At 39.4% G+C, this 21,497-nt stretch overlaps 1 protein-coding gene across 2 annotated transcripts in view; it reads right to left on the minus strand.

Annotated features, from left to right (window-relative positions):
* The window catches only part of rhbdl1 (rhomboid, veinlet-like 1 (Drosophila)), a 36,920-nt gene extending 22,962 nt beyond the window's left edge, over positions 1-13,958 (minus strand). Inside the window, exons 1-3 of one of the 2 annotated variants that reach the window (XM_033984841.2) lie at positions 13,588-13,958; positions 7,586-7,744; positions 210-434 (exon numbers count right to left, since the gene is read on the minus strand). In XM_033984841.2, coding sequence (XP_033840732.1) covers positions 210-434; positions 7,586-7,744; positions 13,588-13,626 — 423 coding nt within the window. In that variant the 5' untranslated portion in view covers positions 13,627-13,958. Of the gene's footprint in view, positions 1-209; positions 435-7,585; positions 7,745-13,392 lie in introns of both variants that reach the window. The other variant, XM_033984842.2, reaches the window with a different exon arrangement.
* Positions 13,959-21,497: the final 7,539 nt, after the last annotated feature.

Genomic DNA, 21,497 nt, shown 5'->3' on the forward strand with positions numbered 1-21,497 from the left:
TCTCAAAAAAGAGAAAAAACTTAAAACAGAATGCAGTAGTTTTTTAAGTTACATAAAACTATAACAGTATGACTGATGTTTGTGAGCATTTTGCTGAAAATACAGTTACCAAAAATGCATAGGACTAGTTCTTTGTGCCGATGCTTTTTAAAAAAAAATGAAATGAGGATTTAAAACACAAAAAAAAATGTCTGTGGTGAAAAACATACCTGCACTATAGTGACCACGGCGATGAAGACGGGTGGGGGACACAGGCGGTTCTGGTGAAAGTACCAGCGGCGGTCAGTCTCACAAGGCAGGATCTCATAGGCCACATATCGGACAAAACGCTTGTACAGGCCCAGCCCCGTCTCGTCAAGCAGGATCTCCCTCTGCAGTGTGCGCCGCCCATTGGCGATGGCTCGTCGGAAACTACTCGAGCGCTTACTGCTCATCTATGAGACAGGAGAAAGTTATTGTAGTATAATTAGGAGATGTCTTCATGAAACACACAACTTTTCACTTCGGAAACATGTCAGATCATAAAGAGAGAAGTGTTGTAAGAATATACTACAATGGATAGCAGATCATTTGAAAATGGGCTGAATCCAAAGAGAATGAGAATTAATTTTCTTTGTTGCTTTTGTGCATGCCTGACAAAGGTAGGGACCTGTTGAGTTAGAATGGTGGTCTGGGTGTCCCCTGACAGTGCTATAATGACCTAAACATATGTCATGAAGGTGATCTATTATTGAAAATAGGTCTGGAGAGTGTGGGGGGCAAGTGCCACTCAGTGGTACCAATGTTCATCCTGCAGGAACATGCCCCAAAAGTTGTGGTCTATTAAAAGGAACCCCCAACACACACTGCACCAGACCATTTAGCCAAACTAAAGAACTGTTAAAGGGTCCCTGCTTGAAGCATAAAGAAATCTGTGGATATGGATATGTCTCTCGACATCAATGGCCCAAAATATGAAAAACAACTAGTAGTAGTAAGTTCAATGTGCAAAGACACATAACAGAAGAACATTTGGACATCAAGACCCAGTGATTATGTATAATTTGATTCAATGTGGCCAGTGAACCAAACCAATGGCATCAGCTGCTCATAGCAGCCTGCCAAGCAGTAGCTGTTTGTTTGGGGAAGCAAGCATAGTCCAAGTAGCACAAACTCTAAATGCTTTCTGTATGTGTTTCACAAATTGCATCTTCTCACTGAAAGGGTTTTTAAATTTTGTTTGATTACACGACATGACACATTTTAAGATTCCAAACTTAAGTAGATGTAATATATCAGGGTTTTAATCTATGGGGAAGTCATCAACGTGACTAATGATCAGAGATAGAGGAGTCAGCGCTCACAGAGCCCTGACCACAAGAGAGACATGACATTTATATAAGAGTTACTTTCATCATACAATCACAGTGGACTGGGTGGTACACACTTCTCAGCTGTTCCTCCACAACAGACAATGACAACAGACATTGAACTAAGTGCACAGCACTTAGTTCAATGTCACATTTCATAAAACATGCTTCCAGGATGCCTTTTGTCTATACCTACTTCCTTTATTTGGATGAAAAACACCAAAACACTGCCTTGAACAAACATTGTCAAACTTAGTTTTATGCAGTGGCTGCAATGCAAAGCTGATAAAGAAATGCTGTTTGATTATTGCACATATGATAAAATGTATATCTTTTTACATTATCTCTAGAGCAAAGTTTACACCACTGTAGGAACCTCATGGCAGCAAATAAATGATTAATACTTAACTGTGTGTAAACAAGTGACTTTCTGGTTGAAGATGTGAATATTTATGACAAATATAAAAGTTTGATAACATGGTGCTTTTTCATCTCAGCTGAAGACGAGTGGGAGTTTTACCAAAGGCCTATGAACTGACATACATGGTAAAAAAAAAAAAAAAAAAGCAGGCATTCAATACTTAGTATTATCGGTGAGTACAGCTTTGCCTCATGAACAGCTGACAATCTACATTTTTTGACAAAACTTTTAAGAAAAAAAAAAAAAATGCTATGGACCGACAGTGTAAACAGCAACAAGCTTAAAATACTATATACTATGATACTATAATTAATAGAAACTTCCAAGTATTAGCTCATGCAGCTACAAGAGATACAAGAGTTAACAAATTAAATGTGAACCTACAGTCTAAACTGGTCGGCAACTATTTCCAATACTTAATCCAATACTTCATGTGCCATACTGTGTAACATTCCAGGCAAAACTATAACATCTCCATGAAGAGAGCAGGTGGGGGACCCCTCCACCAGAAATGTTCAATTGTGCCCTTGGTCAATTTCTTTTTGCTGATTGACAGAAATTACCACAAATATATTTCAAACACTTTATATTTAAATTTAAAAAGATACAAAGAAGTGCTTGAGAGCTTTGCAGAGCAGGCCAGAGTGGACTGTGGGCTGCAATGATCTTGGTGTTTGCAGAGTGAGGAGGAATGGGCCTGTTGCATGATGATAACCACAACGATGCCAAACTGTTGGCTACTGCTCTTCCGCTGATGCAAGGATGTGTATTTAGTATGGAAATCAGGCCAGCAAAATTAAATTATGCTATAGCTGAGGAGGCCCAGAGCAAAGACGAAGAGGAGGAGTGGGACATTAGGACGAGGAGAGGGGAAATTAAGAGTGCAAAATGAGATTTGGAGTTTCTGGGGGCCCAGCAATGGGCTGTTAAGGTGAGAAGGGCTGGCTCTAATTTCAGAATATTACATAGATGCACAATAGAAGTGGAAAGAAGCTAAAGATCAACTATAAGAGTCACTTCCAATTGTAGTTTGCTGTAAAGTAATATGGATGCTTAAAAATATAGAATGTATTAAGCCATCTTTCCATACAAGCTGTAAAGAATTTAAGACAACAGATAGTTTTGTCACTATAAATACTATATCGACTTATCATTTAATATTTATCACATTTCATTCTGCTATTTATTTAAGGCATCTTATGTTTTTAATAATATTGTACAAGACAATGGGGGCTACGTACAAAACAACAAATTATCTTTCTACATCCATTTCCATCCTCAGCACTCAGTTTTTCACACCAACTAACTCCAAGTCTTGTTTCACAACATCATAATTTGTTTTATGTTGTGATCGTTATTGTGATTACAATTTTATCATAACTGACTCTATGACCAAGAAACATCATTCATATGAAAATTTCCTTTAATATGTGATTCAAAATAACCATAGTTTCTGAGTTTTAGAACTTTTCTTGTGACAATGTGTTGGTCGGTAATGTGGAGTTGACGTATGTCGAAAATACTAGCAAATTTAAAAAGCAAAAGAGAGACTGAATGTCTTTTTTGGAATGCTTTCTTTAAAAAAAAACTAAAAAAAAACATTTCCTTAATTTTCAAAATGTTTTATCCTTGATTCTGCCTTGAACTACCTTGGTCACTCCACTGCCTTGTAATTCTACATCGGTAATAAAAAAAGACAATTTCAGCAACCTAGTGACCCGTGCAATTGGCAAAGCATTGTCGCCATGGGAATAATTGAGATAGTATAAAGATAGTACCCTTCCTGTTGGGATGTCAGAATAGGCAGCCGCTCTTTCTCTGAATCAGCGTGCAGCCCTTTGTATGCTGCTCTCAGCCCTCGCCAGTTGTCCTTGATTAATTAATTAGCCCCAGCACATGGTCAATAACTCAAGACTCAATACTCATTAGTAATAATAACTCACAAAAACGGGCTTTAAAGACCACTCGTCATTGCATACGGGAGAAGCAAAAATTACACTGGATTTTGCCAATGTTCCAAGTGTAAACACAACCACAATAAATAACTTGTTTCAAGAATATTAGCAAATTGTTAGCAGTGATTCCCCAACATAGTTATTATTATAGCCACTTAGATTTGATTTATGAAGCTCACCCTGATTTTCCTCACACACACTCTCAAAGCAGAGTCTAAATCTCAGCAGATCTCAGCATCACGTCCACTGATACTATACTGACCCACATACGACTTTTTCTATTTCAAATCCTTTTAAAATGAGCCTAGTTTCTTCTTCCCATGGTGCAGCTCGTGGCCGAGGCATTCCTTCATGCTTTAATCATGGCAGTGGGGTAAAAACTTCACTCCAGGACACTCTGAGCAAAGTGCATCGCTCTGAGCCATCTAAGAGAGTGAGTTCTACAGAGGTTTGGTGTGGGATGTGATGTCGTCGGTGGCATCTGTTTCCCTGGAGACAGACGCACTGTTTGCACTTTGTAGACTAAAAATATTAAGCACTGTATCAGCGCTGGCCATCACACAAACACAGTTTTCTCTTGTTCAAGGACCCACATGCAAGAGTTTCAACTTTGGTATATATGCTTTAGTCAACAACTGTTTTTTCCAACTTATTCACAAACTCATATTTCTGATGGATGTTTATGATGCCAGTACAAGCTATAATAATTCTATTTAATGAAATTATTGTCTGGCTGAAACAACAAATACGATTAACAGAATAGATGTAATTGTTTATTTTTATTAAATTGAAGAACAAATCAAACCATGTCCTTGTACACCCACCAACAACAATGAGGACGCATGTTTATCAAGGTATTTTTTTTTTTACAATAAAAACGCCCTTAAGGAAATAAACTATTGTAGTTTATTGGGTGAAACAAAATGTTTGTGTTGTGCACTAGTTCCTAACTCTCTATCGTTTGTATTCTGCTCTATGTATTTGTGCTATTGTGTTTTTTTTATTTTTTTATTTAACGTTTATTTAACCAGGAAAGTCCCATTGAGATTACCAATCTCTTTTTCAAGGGAGTCCTGGCCAAGACAGCAGCACAGTTACATTACATTACACACAGACATTTCAACACATCACATCACATTTTATCACAAAAATAATCACTAAATAGTGTAAAGGTTTCTTATAATAAAACTTACATTTACTGGGATGACTATAAATCTCAATAGAGCCTCAAAAATGATCCAAACCCAACACAGCTCCTCCCTGTCGAGATCTCCATCAGCAGCCTCTGCCCGTGTAATTAACCGTGGCAGCCATTTTGGATTCCCGTCCAACAACAGCCAAATTATCACCCGAAGGGAAACAATGACACACTTCTTCAACTGCGCAGCTGTGCCTGCATAATGTGAGAAGAATCTCCTCCATATTCACTTACAAACATTAATGATAAACAGTATGTGACTTCTATTCTTTTTCATCTCATGTTAATAGTCCTCTGCTCTTGATAGCCCCCTATGTGTGAACTTTGACACATGGCCTACCCATCTCACAGCGTCGTCAGGGCGACGTGCTGTGTGCAATTGTGCAGAAAGTTGTCACAGCATGTAAAATGTGTGATATTTTCTCCTGCAAATGTACACAGCGCATTAGCGGAGTCACGGCCCTCTGCCCTCCCTGTGTGTATGTGTGCAAGATTCCCCAAGAGAGGTTTTAGCGGAGCGTTACATATTCGCCCCTCTGGCAGCACTGAGCCCAAGTCCTCCATGAAAGATGAACGGGAGCATGTACAATGTTAGACACGGGCTTGTACTACGGCCCAGACAGCGGGAAAGACGCGGCTTAACGGTGCGCTTTAAACACCCACAGAGGATGGGGGAGACATGTAGTTTCAAGGTTGTAAAATTCATCATACGAAAGTATTACAATCTGACAAATCTGAGGAGACACACACAGGAGTTTGGGGAGTGAAATAGAATAGGTAGGTTGAAAGATAGATGTACATATTACACTAAAACAGTACAAATCCATGTCCAGGGTCTACACAAGGACTCAGCCAAGAGAAAACCAAGACTAAACCAAATTTTAAAGAGATCTTCTCTGAAATTTAAACCAGGTCCTAGTCAGTCACAAGGTGTTATATCCAGAACATTAACCACCGCTACAACCTGGGGCTAAGAATGTAGATAAATTGTCAAAAACACATGCAAAGAAACGCAGCATGTGCATTTACTTCGTGCCAAATATAGGAGTCATGTCCAAGGCAGAGAATCAACACCAACATCAAGCTAACAGAACCAACTGAAAAATAAGACCATCTTTGAACATGAAACGAAATCATGACCAATTATTGACTGTTATACATGGGATTACTCCACTGAAAGAAGACGGTGAAAAGAAGAGGAGGTACTGAGGTTCAAGTCCCGTGAGACATGTGTGTAAAGGGCAGAGGGGCTGGAGGCGGAGCTGTGGAAACGACCTGGTTGAAAATGTCATGTGACGCTTCTCCCCACGGCGTCTCCGAGGAGTGAACCTGCCGAGATTTCAAACCACATGTTTCGGAAACGCGAATCCAAGTTCACATCATCAGCATTGGCCCGTCCACAGAATTAGTCAGCAAATGTGCCCTGACAGCCCTCATGTGTATGAATGAGCGTCTGCCTGCACAGGGAACCAGCGAGACAGGCAGGAGGAAAGTAGGTGGCTGCATTCATTAATAACACAATGCATCAAATGGGGGCTATAAATGCAAATGTATTCACTTACATGTGTGTATCAGACAACTCTTTGAATCGGAGCCACAGGTCGATATCCGTGTGAGGCTGGGCGTTCTCAAATTACCTCAGATTACTGCCTGCTACTAGCGATGCTGGGCTAATCGAAGGCCATTTGCATTTGGCTGGTGGGCAAATTTAACGGTGTCTTCGCTGTTGTCTTAAGTCTGGAATTTTTTTTAAAGCCAACAAATGTTTAACAGTCGGAGGCTCAAAGCTGACTACAGGAAATAGAGGTGCAGTCCAGCAGGGAAAAGCAAGGCATAGGACTGAGCTTCAAACACCAGGCTTCCTTACAAACCAGAGCCCCCAGAGGGAATGGATGTTGGAAATGAGAAATAAATAGGAGGGAAATGCAGAGACAGACTAAACTGACTCAAAGAAAGCAAAATATGTCAGAAATTACTGTGCTGAATTAATTATAATGCTTAGAGCCCTAAGGTGCCAGGGATTGAGGCAGGTGCTCCTCCACAGGCTCAAAGCGATATCTGCCTGATGTGAATATCTAATAGGAGAGCTATTGTGAACACTCTTCGATGAAAAACAGCTGGGAATGAATAAAATTAGGAGATATCGTAGGAAAAGACGGACCTCACATGCAAAGCAGCTTTAGAGAAGCCATCTGCTGTGGTGGTTAGGATAACACGCATTCAGTGATACACAATATTCTCACCGTGAGAGAAATCCTGCTTCTGCACATCATTAACTACTGGCTCTGCTTCACAGAGGGAAGTTTTATCAGAGCTGACCAAGGTAAAGGGATACAGTATTGCCAACAGAGATTTTCATCTTCTTGCTCAAACCATGAAAACCAGGAATGTGTGTATACCATCCAAATGCTTTGTTAGGTTGCCATAGTACATCATGTTTACTGACACATTAAAGGGAAGGATTGGTCTCTCTTTTGCAAAAAGATTAACCTGAATTGTTGAGTCAATTTTCGCCACTGGAATGGTTGCTGTCTGAGTTTGAATCAATTCAGTAACCTTTCTAAAATCTAGTCTGTCTATGTCTGCTCGTGTGCAGGGCAGAAAATGGTGGCGTGTGTCCTGAGCATTAAGAGAACTATCAACAAATGTACTGTCCACTTACCAGCTCGATGAGCTCCTGGTAGCACACCTGCCCCTCTTCATTGCTCTGGACCAGTGCTAACAGCATGTCCAGCTTGGACGGGTCCAGCTGCAGCTCATGGTGCTCCACCAGGCTGGTGAAGTTCTCCACTGGGATGAATCCGGTGTTCTCTGGGTCCAGCTGAAAGACAACCACATTAAACTATTAAAACAACCAAATTGCACAGTTGGACAAACAAATAATTTTAAAACAACCAAATACATGTTTACAGCAACACTACCAAACAAAGACAGTATAAAGTAAGAGTAAAGTCAGAAATAGGGGCAAGATGGGGCATGTTTGAAAGGGAAAATCGACTCAAATAAAAAAAAGTTATGTGCTGAAAGCTTGAGCTCACGACAGTTACAGAGGTATTAATTAAGCTGCGCTGTCTGTCTGACGCCTTTGAAAGAATTAGACCAGCCTGAAGAAAAGCCCCATTGAACCTCATTAAAGCAGGACTGCCAGAGGAAACAGCAGGCGCTTGTTGCTGGAGCTGCACAGAAGACAGACAGCGATGTCATTCTAATATGCACTGACCTGCACTTTCCTCCAGCTTTAAACAAGCTTGACTTTTCTGTCTTTCTGAGTGGATGCTTCCTTTGGCTGCCGTTTGGACTGATTCCCACTAACAGTGTGTGTTCTTCGATAATCACCACTTCATCACAGAGACCCAGTGCTTTTTTATGGCTGCAAATGTGACCATGCCTTCACTGCTCCTTGTAATTTATTTAAGTGGGAGTGTCCAAAAAATGCCAGTGGTCTGAATTTAGAAATAGCACTAAAAATATCTGCTCAGGTATAGGTTTACAATATAGATGATGTATATTTTTCTGCTCTAGAACTTAATTACTTGAATTTCCTCACACAACTTTTCTTACATGTAATTCTATTTATTTTCAACAAACACTGCGTTAACATCTCATGCCAACTCTCCTAAATACATGTGTTGGCAGAAAGAGCCCAAGGACAAACAGTCACTACACAAAGGAGCACTTGGGGAAGAGACCTTGGCATTTCCTAAATATTTGCACGGCCGCAAAAGACTTCTTCAGATACGAAACCAATATTCCTCTTGCCTCGTGTGAGCTTTCAGAGGTTGCATCATTGTGGAGTCAGTGGAGCTCGATCATCGCTGTCCATGTTGTGAACGTGCAGTGATCGTCGGGTCTAAAGGGCGACTTACTTAGGAGTTAGCCCTGCTTTAGCAAAGACCTTTCAGCATCGGAGAGAGTAGGGTCTCTTTCACTGTTGCTGCTCCATGTCAGTGCAAACTACAGGGGGCTCAACACTTTCAACTTGAAAATAGCAACGTATCATGTTGTACAGCTCATACAGTTACATTTAGATCATTTCCATTGTTACTCCATACTGAATGGTTATAATTCATTTGGGGAAAGTTAAATTTTTGAGAGAGATATGAATCAAAACGAAATTTCAGTATGTTTGGTCCTCTTGCACTTTGACATCAAACAAAAGATTCTAAGGTATTTACAAGAGTTTGTTTGGGCTTTGAATGTAAAGTACAAAAGCTGTGGATAAAGAGCAGTGTCGTGAAGTAGTTAAATACATGCACCCATGATAAGTATTCAGAATATGCATTTTGAGTAACTGTATTCCAGCTGGGGTTGACAAAAATCAGATACTAATCAATACTAAAACTAGTATCAACACTAGATGGTGATTTAAGAAAAAAAATAAACAAATCATATAGTTGCATAAAATTTCAGTTTGAAGAGTTTCATCGTGAGTTTTATCAGAGCTAGTGTAAGACCACATGGTATAATAAGCAAATACTATTATTTTGTGTTGAAAATTGAAATATTGTCTAAAAACAGAGCTTTTAAAATCAAAATCAGTATTGACTATCCAGTCTATTCTTTAGTATCAAAATTGAGTTTGAAATTTTAGTATCATGACAGCGCTCATTCCAGAGCAGTTACTGTTTCATTTGGTGGCATTCAGAATATAATTAATTTTCTAATATTAAAGAAATGCTAATGCATGTATTGAGTATTCTGTAATTAAATGCTGTTTCAATTCTTAAAGTATTCTTCCCAACACTAATAAAAATATCTACCTGGTCTGAATCTAGATTCAACACTATGACCTTAATGTTGCAGAGTAGAGTTGTATGTTTTTATACAATTAGTTACATGCTAATTTTCATAATTGAAAAATAAAATACATATTATGTGTACAATCTTGTTTGACATCTTTTTAAGACCTTTAAGATCTTTTAATGTCATATAATCTGCTTGTTTAGGCTCTTAAAATGTGCATATGCTTCCCCTGAGAGAGTGCTAAGCAGCAGATAAAACAAATGATGTACTTTTAATGATAGCCAAGCTAAGATATAATTTTTCTCAGTGGCTCTCAAAGGAAAACAGACAATTAGGATTGTTTTATGAGCAAAATTTACAAGGGCAATTATTGTTGTGTTATAGAACAATATTTGATTTTCTACTGCTGACCTCTGTCCATCACCCAAGACACTAGTAAATAAATTAAGAATAGAGAAAGGCAAACATTTACACATCTATTTTTGGATATTCTGTTTAAACTGTATGTTGCATGGGCTGTTGTTATGACCCATTTTCTTCCCTTGAGGCCCGCTGAGACGAAATTGCACTGTAGCTTGTGATGTGTGGGGTACCAAGATGAGGCGAGGAGAGAGAACGGATGAGGAGGAAGAGAGCGTAGCCAAGGCAGGGGGCTGGGAAAATGAAAGATGAAAAATGGTGGAATTAGGCGCACTGTGGAGGGGAGGAAGAGGAGGAAGAGGAGGAAAGGCACGCTGCAAAAAGACACTGAGTGAATAAAATACCCGGCTACTGTCTGTCTGTTTTTTGTGCAAGCCTAAACTACCATGTGCCGACCAGCTTGTTCAATAACTCCAGGGCTCCATAGTCACTTGCCACAGAGGGAAAATATATCAGATTGTAATGTGCTCCTAGCTCGGCCCGGGCTGACGGAGGGAACACAGAGCCGCAAGAGGGACTTCTGATTACTGTCAACTTCCATATGTCAGCACTCGCAACGCATACAGCTGCAACGCATAACCAGACATACAGACGCACTCTGTAGGCCTGAGCATGCATTTAGTGTTGATGTGAAACTGTCACATAGCACTCCCCGCCCTCATGAGGAAGATCTATGTGGCCGGGGGATGTTCTTGTAGCCAATTAGGGTCATTTCTCCTCGAGACAAGGTACAGTGATATGAACAAGTGTTGGCATGGAGGTCTGTTTTTATCCAGACTGATAGACAGAGGAGCAAATAGTGCAAAGGAAAAATGGTTATTGAACACCTGCAAAGACAACACCCTGACAAGCTGCATATTGCCATGGAAACCAGTCACCCTTGTGTCATCTCTTCCTGTGTTCAACCTTCTTTTCTTTGTCCCCGACAAAAGGCAAAGAAAAGGCAATAAAGCAGGAGAGGGGGTGATGAAGGAAGGATGGATACAGGGTCTTGTGAGGGGAAAAATAGCATTCAGATAGATGAAAAGCAGCCAATGAGATAAGGAAAAGGTCATAATGGGTTAAACACAAGGGGAGCGAAGACAATTTGTGGTTATGGATTGAAGGTGGAGGTGTTAAGTTAAAGGAGTAACTACATTTTCTGTCCCAGGAGCACGTAGGAGGGGAAGGATCTCCCTGTTAACCCGCAGGACCTCAATTACTGTCACTGTGGAAATTGTAACAGAGCCCTGCCGTGAGCTGACTTATCTGTGCAGTCCAGGGGCCTCAAGATGAACAACCATGGGTTAAAAGACACTTTGTCATATTTGTCCAACAAAGTGTTGGGCTATGCAATGTGACCATTTATAAATGCAAAATGATCAGAAAACGCAATTATTACTGGCCAATTCAGACAGGACTCACTATTTATTTCTGAGCACAAAACAACAAACCAGTAATATAGAACCTTCTGTCCAAAATATTATTGCTAGTATTAATAGAGAGAGGGTTGGTTCTGGTTCTGAACAATCTAAAATGAAGCAGATAAAATACTGCGTCTGATGTGTGTACCCAAGCCCTGTCCCCCTGACACAGAGCAGTGGCCCTCTGCCAACACTCCAGTCTCCTCTGGTCCTCACAGAGCAGAGCCACAACAGGCTCTGATCAAGGACCCCAGTGGCATTTACAGGGCACGCCGTATTTGCATGGCATCAGATAAAACCCTTGAACTGGCTCTGCTGTCCTGAAGACTGGATAGTGTCCACCAAAATGTCCAATTCATTTCTACTTTATGTGTTACATTCTAACACAGTCCAAGACTGTGGATATTATATCGTAACTAAATGTACATGTATAAAATGATGAACATACCTCAAGAGCATTGCACTGAAATTTACAAAACAAGTTAATTTCTCCATATTGTAAGCCTCACATATGTTAGAGAGAGAAAGAGAGAGTCCTTGTAGAGATATTTTTAAGACCGATAAGAGGCAAATGTCAGAAGTAGAAGCTGTTGACCATCAAGTGGCTTTATCACAAGTGCCACAGTTATATGAGGCCACTGTTATAACATGCAGTTGTCACTGGTATGTTCTGTAGAGCAGCCAGGCTTTACACTTCTGGGATAAAGTAAATTTGCTATTTTATGTTTTATAGCCCATGGTTGTTTAGGTAAATGAACCTCTGACCTTTGGGTCATGAAGCTGACTTTTTGCATGGACATAGTGTGGAAAAAGATAAAACACAACAAAGAAGAAAGGTCAAACTATTTACAGCAAATTGACAATACTGATTTCATTCCATTCTAGTTTAATTAGAGAAAGGCCTTTCAGATCAAAGGCCTCTGCACGGAGTCCCAAAAGAGAAAAAAGCACCCTGTCAGCTGGTGGTGAGTGAGTTGGTCCAGACTTGAGCCTAATAGGTCTGCATAGTGCTCAAATGTGGCTCTAAAAATTGCCAATATAAAGACACTGAGTAAACTCATGGATCAATGTAACATGCAACCATCCACAGTGCTAGACACTGGCTTCATTTTCTATCTGAATAAAAAAGGCATTGACATATATGAGTCAGCTGCTTTGAAACACACACAAAAGTGTCTGGGCAGGAGATAGTCTCACACTGTAGTGAAGATTCAATAGTGACTCAATGGTGTAACCACAGAGAATCTTCTCTCCACAGTGAAACCACATGGGCATCTTTCTCTTGTTATATAAACACAACATTCATAAAACTGTCCCCTTAGGGCTACTTAGTCAGTTTATCAATGCACCTCGTGGCCCCCAAACCATCGATTTACCTCTCTTGAGCTAAATGATGGCCCTCTGCATCTGTCAGTCTGCCCCAAAGCTACAAAAAAATAATCCAAAATAGACAGGGTATTCAGACAGCCTTGACAACACAGGAAAACGAGTGGGCAGGGAACCTCAAGCCAAACAAACACATGAACAGTGGTATGTATCAGTATTATGGTTTGGTAAATATAGAAATGGTTGACCAAAGCTAAATGTAAAATGTGCATTTGACTAACTCCAAAAAAAAAAAAAAAAAAAAAAAAAATGTCTAAGAAACAGAAGGGAAAGAACTTCTGCACACTGCAACTGTACTTGTTCTGATTAAGTAAAAACATATTTTTAATTGATACCTTTGCAAGAGCTGATGACATAAAATGTATTAAATGAAAAAAAAAAATGGTAGAATGAAAACATCTAGACACAGGAGCTATCTAGACACTCACGCCCCTTTCTCTCTCCAGAACCATGACAAGAATACCCCCCTCATATCGAGCTCCATGCTTTGACCTGGGTCTAATACATCTCTACTCACATTTATCTCCTCGTCGCTCATATCTCCGCGGCTATCAGCTATCCAATACCGCCAGCAGCATTCAGGTACCTCTCAATTCTTGGATGTAGACAGTGAGGTGGCCACACAGAGCCCTGTAACCATAGAAACCTCCACCGCTGCATGCTATGGGTCTGGTTCCATTTACGCGCGTGCCTCCAACAACATGCCGCTTACCTGCTCTTGTATGAGCTGAAACAGGGAGCTTCTATCCATATACTGGCCAGGGAGGTGAGAGGAGTCGCGGAGGACAAGGGCATAGGGAGGCGCGCCACGGGATGGGACAAGGTGCTGAGGATGGGGAGGGGGGTTCGGCTGAGGTAGCAGCTGTCGGTGCCTAAACTGCAGCCCCGTTTGCAGATGATAGAGAAAGCATTGCTCCGTGGTTATTCCTCAGAAAGATGTATGAAAAATAAAAATATACCAAGAGGCAAGGATTGTATCACCCAAGCGTTTTCTGCTGACAACGGATGGACATGCACGCAGCCAGGCAAAGCCGATCCAGCAGCTCTCATTCACTCTCCTCCTCCTCTTCCCTCCTCTAGCCCATTGCACTGACTGCAACCTCACTCTCTCTCGCTCTCCTCCCGCCGCGCCGCACTGCTCGCATACCAATGAGGCAAAAGGGGGAGGGAGGTGGCTTCATGTGACCAATCGTGGCGCGTGGATGGGAGTGGCCAAGTGCTGCGGCTCCTCTCCTCACTACGAGTGTTTGGGGGTCTCGCGGCGGGAGCGAGGGGATGGGCTCCACTGCGGCTTTGGGTTTACTACTGGCACCAGCCCACACCGACACGCTTGTCTGGCCTGCTACAGACACGTACAGTAAACAAAAGATACTGTTAATTCACAAAGCTTCCAATTTTACCACAATTGATTTTAATAGCAACCTCTGCTGCACAATACAAACAATTACTTCCCGAAAACAGAGGGTGTTTAAACCTTGACATCAGTGTGATAATTAAAAGAACTGGCAGACTGTATGCACTGCTGCACAGTGAAACCTTCAGCCCACATGTATAAGACTGAATTAGGCACAATCACCAGTGTGGCAAAATAACAAGGGGAGAATACGCAATAGTTCATTAGTGGTAATGCAAGAACAAAGGATCTTTTATGTAAATCTGACGCTTAATAGAGAAACTGGCATGCACTGAGCAGAACACCAAGGTCACCATATCAGAATTACAAAAAAAACAAGGTGGACAAGCTGTACTGGGCAATGAGTTTCAATTTAAGCATATTTCCGGGAATAAGGCGCAAATTTGCTTGGGGCATATGCCTGCCACATTTTTTACACCATGCTGACAAGGTGGGGTCACTACCTTCTCAGAGCATGGTGTAAATTCACAGTAGAACAATCATAAAATGCAGCAGTGTCATTTCTTGGATTGATTGGCCTGCCTTAAACTCATACAGTGATAGTTACAACGTCAATGTACACAGTTTTGTTTTGCAACACTGTTCCAATGACAAACTACATCACTTCAAGCACCAGATGTTTGCACTATCAGTTTCATACAGACAAATGAAAGCATAAACCTTCCCAAGAGTGACTGTTTTCACAAATCTCCGGACTCACTTGTCCCTGCAATGTGTCTTTATCCTTTTATTGGTTCAGTTTGAGTGTATGAAGCCAAGGGTAACTGCTGTAATTGTCCTAATGGATTGAGCCCCGGCCACCTTGAGCATGGCATGGCTCCCAGACTCTGGGCACCTCCATCATGGCCAACTGACACTGTCTTGTTTCAACAAAAGCTTGATAATGACCATTCGAGTCTATAGAAAGAATAGCACTTCTAACGTGGCTCTGTTGAGTTGAAGACGACTAATCAATGCTGAGAATTAATCTGCCTCTGATAATGTGTGTGGATGTGAGCATGTAAAAGACAGATCTAATTAGAAGGTCACTGCTGGAGATTTGGAAATAGGAATACGTGGACGACATTGAAAGAACAGTCCAAATGAAAGTGGATGGCACTGTTGCTGTGGAAACCTCAAAGGATTTGAAGCAAACAATGAAAGACAAGTGCTGTGAACTCAAAAACCCTATAGTTATAATCTACTCCCTAACAATAAAGTGTCTAGTAAAAGATTTATCTTAAATGAAATTATTTTATTTAACTTTCTCTTTTGTTCCTTTAACACTTGTAGACTCAGGTATATTCAAGTGTGAAATAGGGGTGAAGAGTGGGGAAAAACAAATCGCAAATTGCTGATTGAAATCGAACAACGCTGAGGCCGGCACAGAGTCAGGCATTTGTGCTGCAGCCCAGACCACTAGACTAGAGAACAAACACAACTTGGGTTTGAGTGGGATTTGCAGTACATCAGAACTTCAGACAACAACATGGTTCAGTATTGTATAAGCTTCCATAGTCCTAGCCAATGTTCCAGTATTATTGTCTGCATTACCAAGATGGCACGCTACAGGTGACAGACAGCGAGATAAGCCTAGTGTCATGGAGTGTCTCTCCCACCTAGATTGCACCTGAATGAATGGCCTTGAGCTGGATGAAAACCTTCTGCTCCGAACAATGGGTGCAGCAAATGTCTTCACAGACTGGAGCAACAGTGTTTAACAAGACCAATGAGGACAAAGTCAGTTCTGAGGCAGATCTCTGTGTGGAAGCAGGAAATAAGGTTTGTCAGAGAGACAGGAATTAGTGCCTCGCTCTGCACTCTGGTTTAATGACCTCAAGGGCCATAGGAAGCTACATATGGGGAGTGCACAAGAGACTGCTGAGTTACTGTCAGTAAAGACGATGTGTCGATAAAGCCAATGTCAAACTTAGTCCTAATTCAAATCACAAACCACAATAGTCAGAGCTGTAAGGCAGTTTCTAACACTATCCATACTGAAAAGAAAATTCATACAAAAAAAAATCCAACATTTGCATGTAAATACGCTGATGTATTCAGTTTGCTAAAATATTCTTCTCAAAGATAAATATAAACTGCATCAAAACACATCTTCTGTATAATAATATTTCACTTCTGTTTACAGAGTACAATGCATTTAAATATGAGGCTAAATCTATGAAATGCAACCATTTTCTAAGCCACAAAATACAATACTAAGTTGACATTTTCAAGTGTGACAGCTAGTCAAATGGATCAAAGCCAGAGCAAGCTTGTCCATTTTATTGCAGCCTAATTGCAAGAAAGTCCTGGGCACAATTTCTGGGCTGGGTCTTTTTGTGTGGAGTCTGCATGTTTTTTGGATATGTGTTTTTTTTCTTACCCAAACAACCTAAAACGCAGGCACAGTAGATAAAGCTTTGCTTCAAAGTTGTAACACATTGGCGTTAAAATAAAGACTTTTACATTTGGAGTGCTTTGGATCTCGCTTTTAGCTATTTACCATTGGCTAGGTACCATGATCTTGACCATGAACCTAGCTCAAGGAAGGCTCCCTAAGTGCTGCACTGTGAACGCCCACTTCTCCTGACAGGCTGACCAGTGGCATCGAAAGATGGGCAGAATTATGCACAAAGGACAGTTTTCTATGGGAATCTAAAATGTACCTAACCTGTAAAAGTAGCCCAAGAATTTGATTTTACTTAATTATATTTCTTTTGTGGGGGGAGGGGGAATCTTGTTTTGTTATCTTGATGTTGTTATTATACAAATACTTAAAATAATAATAATAATAATAATAAAAAGTATCCCAAGAAAGGAACAGTGTAGACACATTGACTTAGTGACTTTGCCTGGCCCTAATTAGAAGTATCAGTTACCAAATATTGCAAAAGACAGAAAAAATACATATAAGATAAGATAAGATATGCCTTTATTAGTCCCACAGTGGGAAAATTCCAGTATTGCACCGCACAGTTAAAGAGCAGAAGGAAAATGGTACATGCAATAAATACAATATATATACAATACATATACAATATTTATACAATATAAATAAATTGAAATGTAAGATTGTTTTAAAAAGCTATAAAGTGATATTTCCTGTCTGTGGTTAATTCCACTCACTTTGTGACATACTTGAATAAAAAACAACCCACTCTGATAATTTGCCGTAATGTTTTCTGAATATCATCATCTAAGATAATGGTTCCCCAGAATCGAGATATTCTTTTTTGTCAATATCATCCAGGCCTGGTGACAATAGAGGGAATCACCAGCGTGATAAAAACAGCAAGAAAATGAAACGGGTCAGTGAATGACACAGTTTTCACCCAAACTGCTCCACTTAGAACATCTCGTGGGAACCCAAAACAGAAGGAGAACTGAAGCATAAGTGAGATAGAGGAAACACATTGCACACTGGAAGGATAGAGGAAAGGGGTAAACACAGTGCATGTTTACAATAAGGAAAGACATGCCACATTTGTATTCAGCTATGAGCTACAAACACAATTCGGCTTCTTGCACATTCCCATTTGGAAAAGATGATTGTCATTACAGCTCCACATCAATAAGCCATCTCCAGACTTCAAAGTAGTTTGTATGATTTGCTAAGATTTTATGAGAGAATGATCTATTGTCAACACCAATCAACTTAGATTAGGTTAGATTGACAAAACTATAAATATACATTCATATATAGACCTCAGATTAAAATTCCATTGTACAAAGAGTCAAGATACAGCATTAAAGAAGTGATGGAAATAATAGTATTCTAAAAACATTGTACTAATATACTGTTGTGACTTTTTGTATGCTACTGCCCTCTAGTGATAACAGCTCAATCACAAAAGAGGTTGAATCTAAGAGGGACAGATGTAGATGAAAAACATCTACATCACACATACATACAAAGAATTTATTACATATTATTTGATATAAACTAGTAATATATTCCCAACTTAATGATGGAGCCAACTCTTATTTTTAGCAATTTGAGAACTATCAAAAGAAAAGCAGGAATTTGACTTAAATTTTGTGAATATAATATCATACATTTAAGATTGTGAATTAATTTAAGTTATTTATTATCCATGAATTTGAGTGGGGTGCTCAGAAGAAACTGGAAGTCTGGAACAGAATGACAATGACTATCAGGTTTCCCCAACACAAGAATTTTCAGGCTTTTCAGGTTTTAACATCATGTGCAAGAACACTTTCTACATAATTACCTTGCTAAATAACAGTGTTGTGACTGTATTTTTTTTTTTTTCCAAAAACTGCTGTTGACTGCTTGTTTTTCTCCCAAATAGAGCTCACATCCCCATTAAAAGGTTCTATTGAGTTGAAAAGGCTGTGTCATCATTAGTAATAGACAATGGCATACAAAAGCTTGTGTTGGACCTGTGTATGTGAGTGACACAGGACAGGTGCTTTAAGGACTGCACCAAAGAGGACACGGTCATGTGAGAGGTGGGCTAACAGCTGACATATGACAAAATAGAATATACACTAAATAGTTACGGCATGTGCTGAATACTAAATGCTAAATACTGAGACGGACAAAGTTGGAATGGTAAGGGGGAGATATTTTACAAAGAGTACCTCACTGTGAAGCAAAGTGGCAGGACTGTATTGGCTTATGTCGAAGTCAGCACTTGGCACTGACACCTGCTCCCAGATTCAAGTGTTGTCACAACTGTCAAAGCTGCACACATGGCACCTCCACCAGGCAGACACATGGCACCCAGCTGCTTGAGGACAACATAAAGACCGTTAGTGTCTTGTCACTTCCTGTTGTATTGAACTGGCACAGTACTTTCTTTGGAGAACAGTAAAAAACTGTTGTGTAGTATTGGAAACCATATGAAGTACCCAATGTCTCATAATTATAAAGAAAAAAAAGCAATTACAGATAATGACCACATTTTCACAGTTACGGAGACATTTTCTTTGATCATCTGTTACAAAGGGAAACCGATACAAAAACAATGATTTTATATAAATTAAAGAGTTTTATAGTTTCATGTCAAAATTGTAAATTTAACAAAAATATTATTAGATGTTTCTTTTTTACACATTTGGACAAGATACAAAAATGTTACTTATGAGTGACTGCATTCATAAACAAATTAATAAACATATATCAATTATTTTAGAGTTAAATATATGCCATTTTGTCAGTGCCAGACAAGACCTTAAAAATAGTATGGAAAACAAAAATAGATTCCAGTATACAGTAAAACCTTCTCAGCATATATTCAAGCTTTGCTTCCAGATCGATAACCTTGATAACTTAGAAAGGCACCCTTTCAACATCAACATATGTTCGATTGTGAAACTTTTTCAAAAATCCAGAAGAGGGCTGTATAACTATTATTGTGCCCATGCAAAGTATCAACTGATTCAATTAGAAAACATTGTTTTTTTGTTGCATTTGTAAGGTTGGACATTTAATTAAATTAATGTTATCTCTTAAATTATTTTTACCACACAAAACCAACAGTGATCAACAGCAACTGGTCACATGGGTGAACCTGTTTGGCTTGCTTGCTAATTAATCTGAAGAATTTGAAAAGTTAAGTGACGCAAAGATGATTTGGAGCACTAAAAAGACAAATTACCCTTTAAATGCAGTCAAAAGTATTATTTAAATGAAATTATATATATATATATATATATATATATATATATATATATATATATATATATATATATATATATATATATATATATATTCCCATTTATATTTCTTTTCGTATTAATATGCCTGATAATAATGTTATCATCTAATTGGGAATTGAACGACAACCTTTAAATAGCCAGGCACTGTGATGTTTAATTCAGGTCGAAAATGACTGTATCACTGTATTTTGATATATTAACTCATATTAAGTGAATAATGTGCCACCAGGCCATGTCTTTGTAGTGTAAATCGCGGTGAAATGGTAGCGTCATGTCGTGTGTCCAAATGGAGGACGTCCCTCTGTCGGTGGATGGAGGGAGTGGTCAGAGCGGGTCATTGCTCGCTGTTCGTGTGCCTCTTCAGTGCACTTCTCCACAAAACCATCAGGCAGTAGAGTCAATGCACCACACACAGGGACACGCCGTGGATGTTCAGTCCTAAACAAGGACAAATTGCAAACATTGAGTTGATCTTTGTGCCAAAATGGAAAGCCATAATAAGCTGAGCCATTACAAAAGCAGCATGAAGGTGCCTTATTCATAAACACTAAACATGCACTGCGTCTATACGTTACAGTTTTGCATAGCAGGCAATAAACACAACTCACTTAATTCACCCCTTTATCTCCACTAATTACTCATTCGTCTTTCAATTTCTTCACAAATAGCTCCTCCCACTGTCACTGCAAAATACCCCGTGCAGTAGTCTACACAGTTAATTTGATCCAAATTAGTAGGGTAATCATAAATGTGGTTAGTTCCCATTCATTAACCCATTATAATGTAATACTCCATTGTGGGCTTGGCAAACTGTAGGCTACTTTATGTGTATACAAACTTTATATAATGATATATACAGGCTATAAATCGCTTTTAAAATGTATTTGATGTATGTGTGCATGTAAGCACATTTTGTCTTTTCAGATCAAAAACAATCCTTTTTTTTTTTTGTGTCTCCCATTCATTATATTCATTAAACCAATTGTGCACGTGCTGGCGAACGCTGCACCTAACCAACACTAACATCACCCCTGTGACCCAACAAACTTCTCAGCTCAGTGACTGATGGGGAAGAGAAAGAAAACAATAACGGTGCATAAAGCACAGGTTGATTAGCCCAATTAATTCATATAACAACTAAATTAAGAAAAGCTCCACATAAATGATTACACTAACATTTGGCAGGCAATTGTAGGCTATAAGAATTAATAACACATTTTGGAAGGAGTGCATTGAATAGATTTCTACAAAATAAAATGCGTGTTGTTCATTATTAAATATATGATAACTAACATTGTAATTGGAGGTGCATTAAAAAATTCCAACAGATGCTAAATTGACTACACAAAGTCATGTAAGCCTTACTATGTACTCTCATTAAGAATCAAAATGGCGTTGCATGGAATAACATCATACTCGGTATAAATAACAATCATGAGGTGGGAAATATTGCAAAGTTTGCTAAACATGCCTTTGTATGATATTACTTTACTACAGTAGCACTAGACATCCTTATAAAACATATGAGAGCATGTGATCCAACC

The sequence above is a fragment of the Periophthalmus magnuspinnatus genome, chromosome 19 (assembly GCF_009829125.3).
Source record: "Periophthalmus magnuspinnatus isolate fPerMag1 chromosome 19, fPerMag1.2.pri, whole genome shotgun sequence".
Classification (NCBI taxonomy): domain Eukaryota; kingdom Metazoa; phylum Chordata; class Actinopteri; order Gobiiformes; family Gobiidae; genus Periophthalmus; species Periophthalmus magnuspinnatus.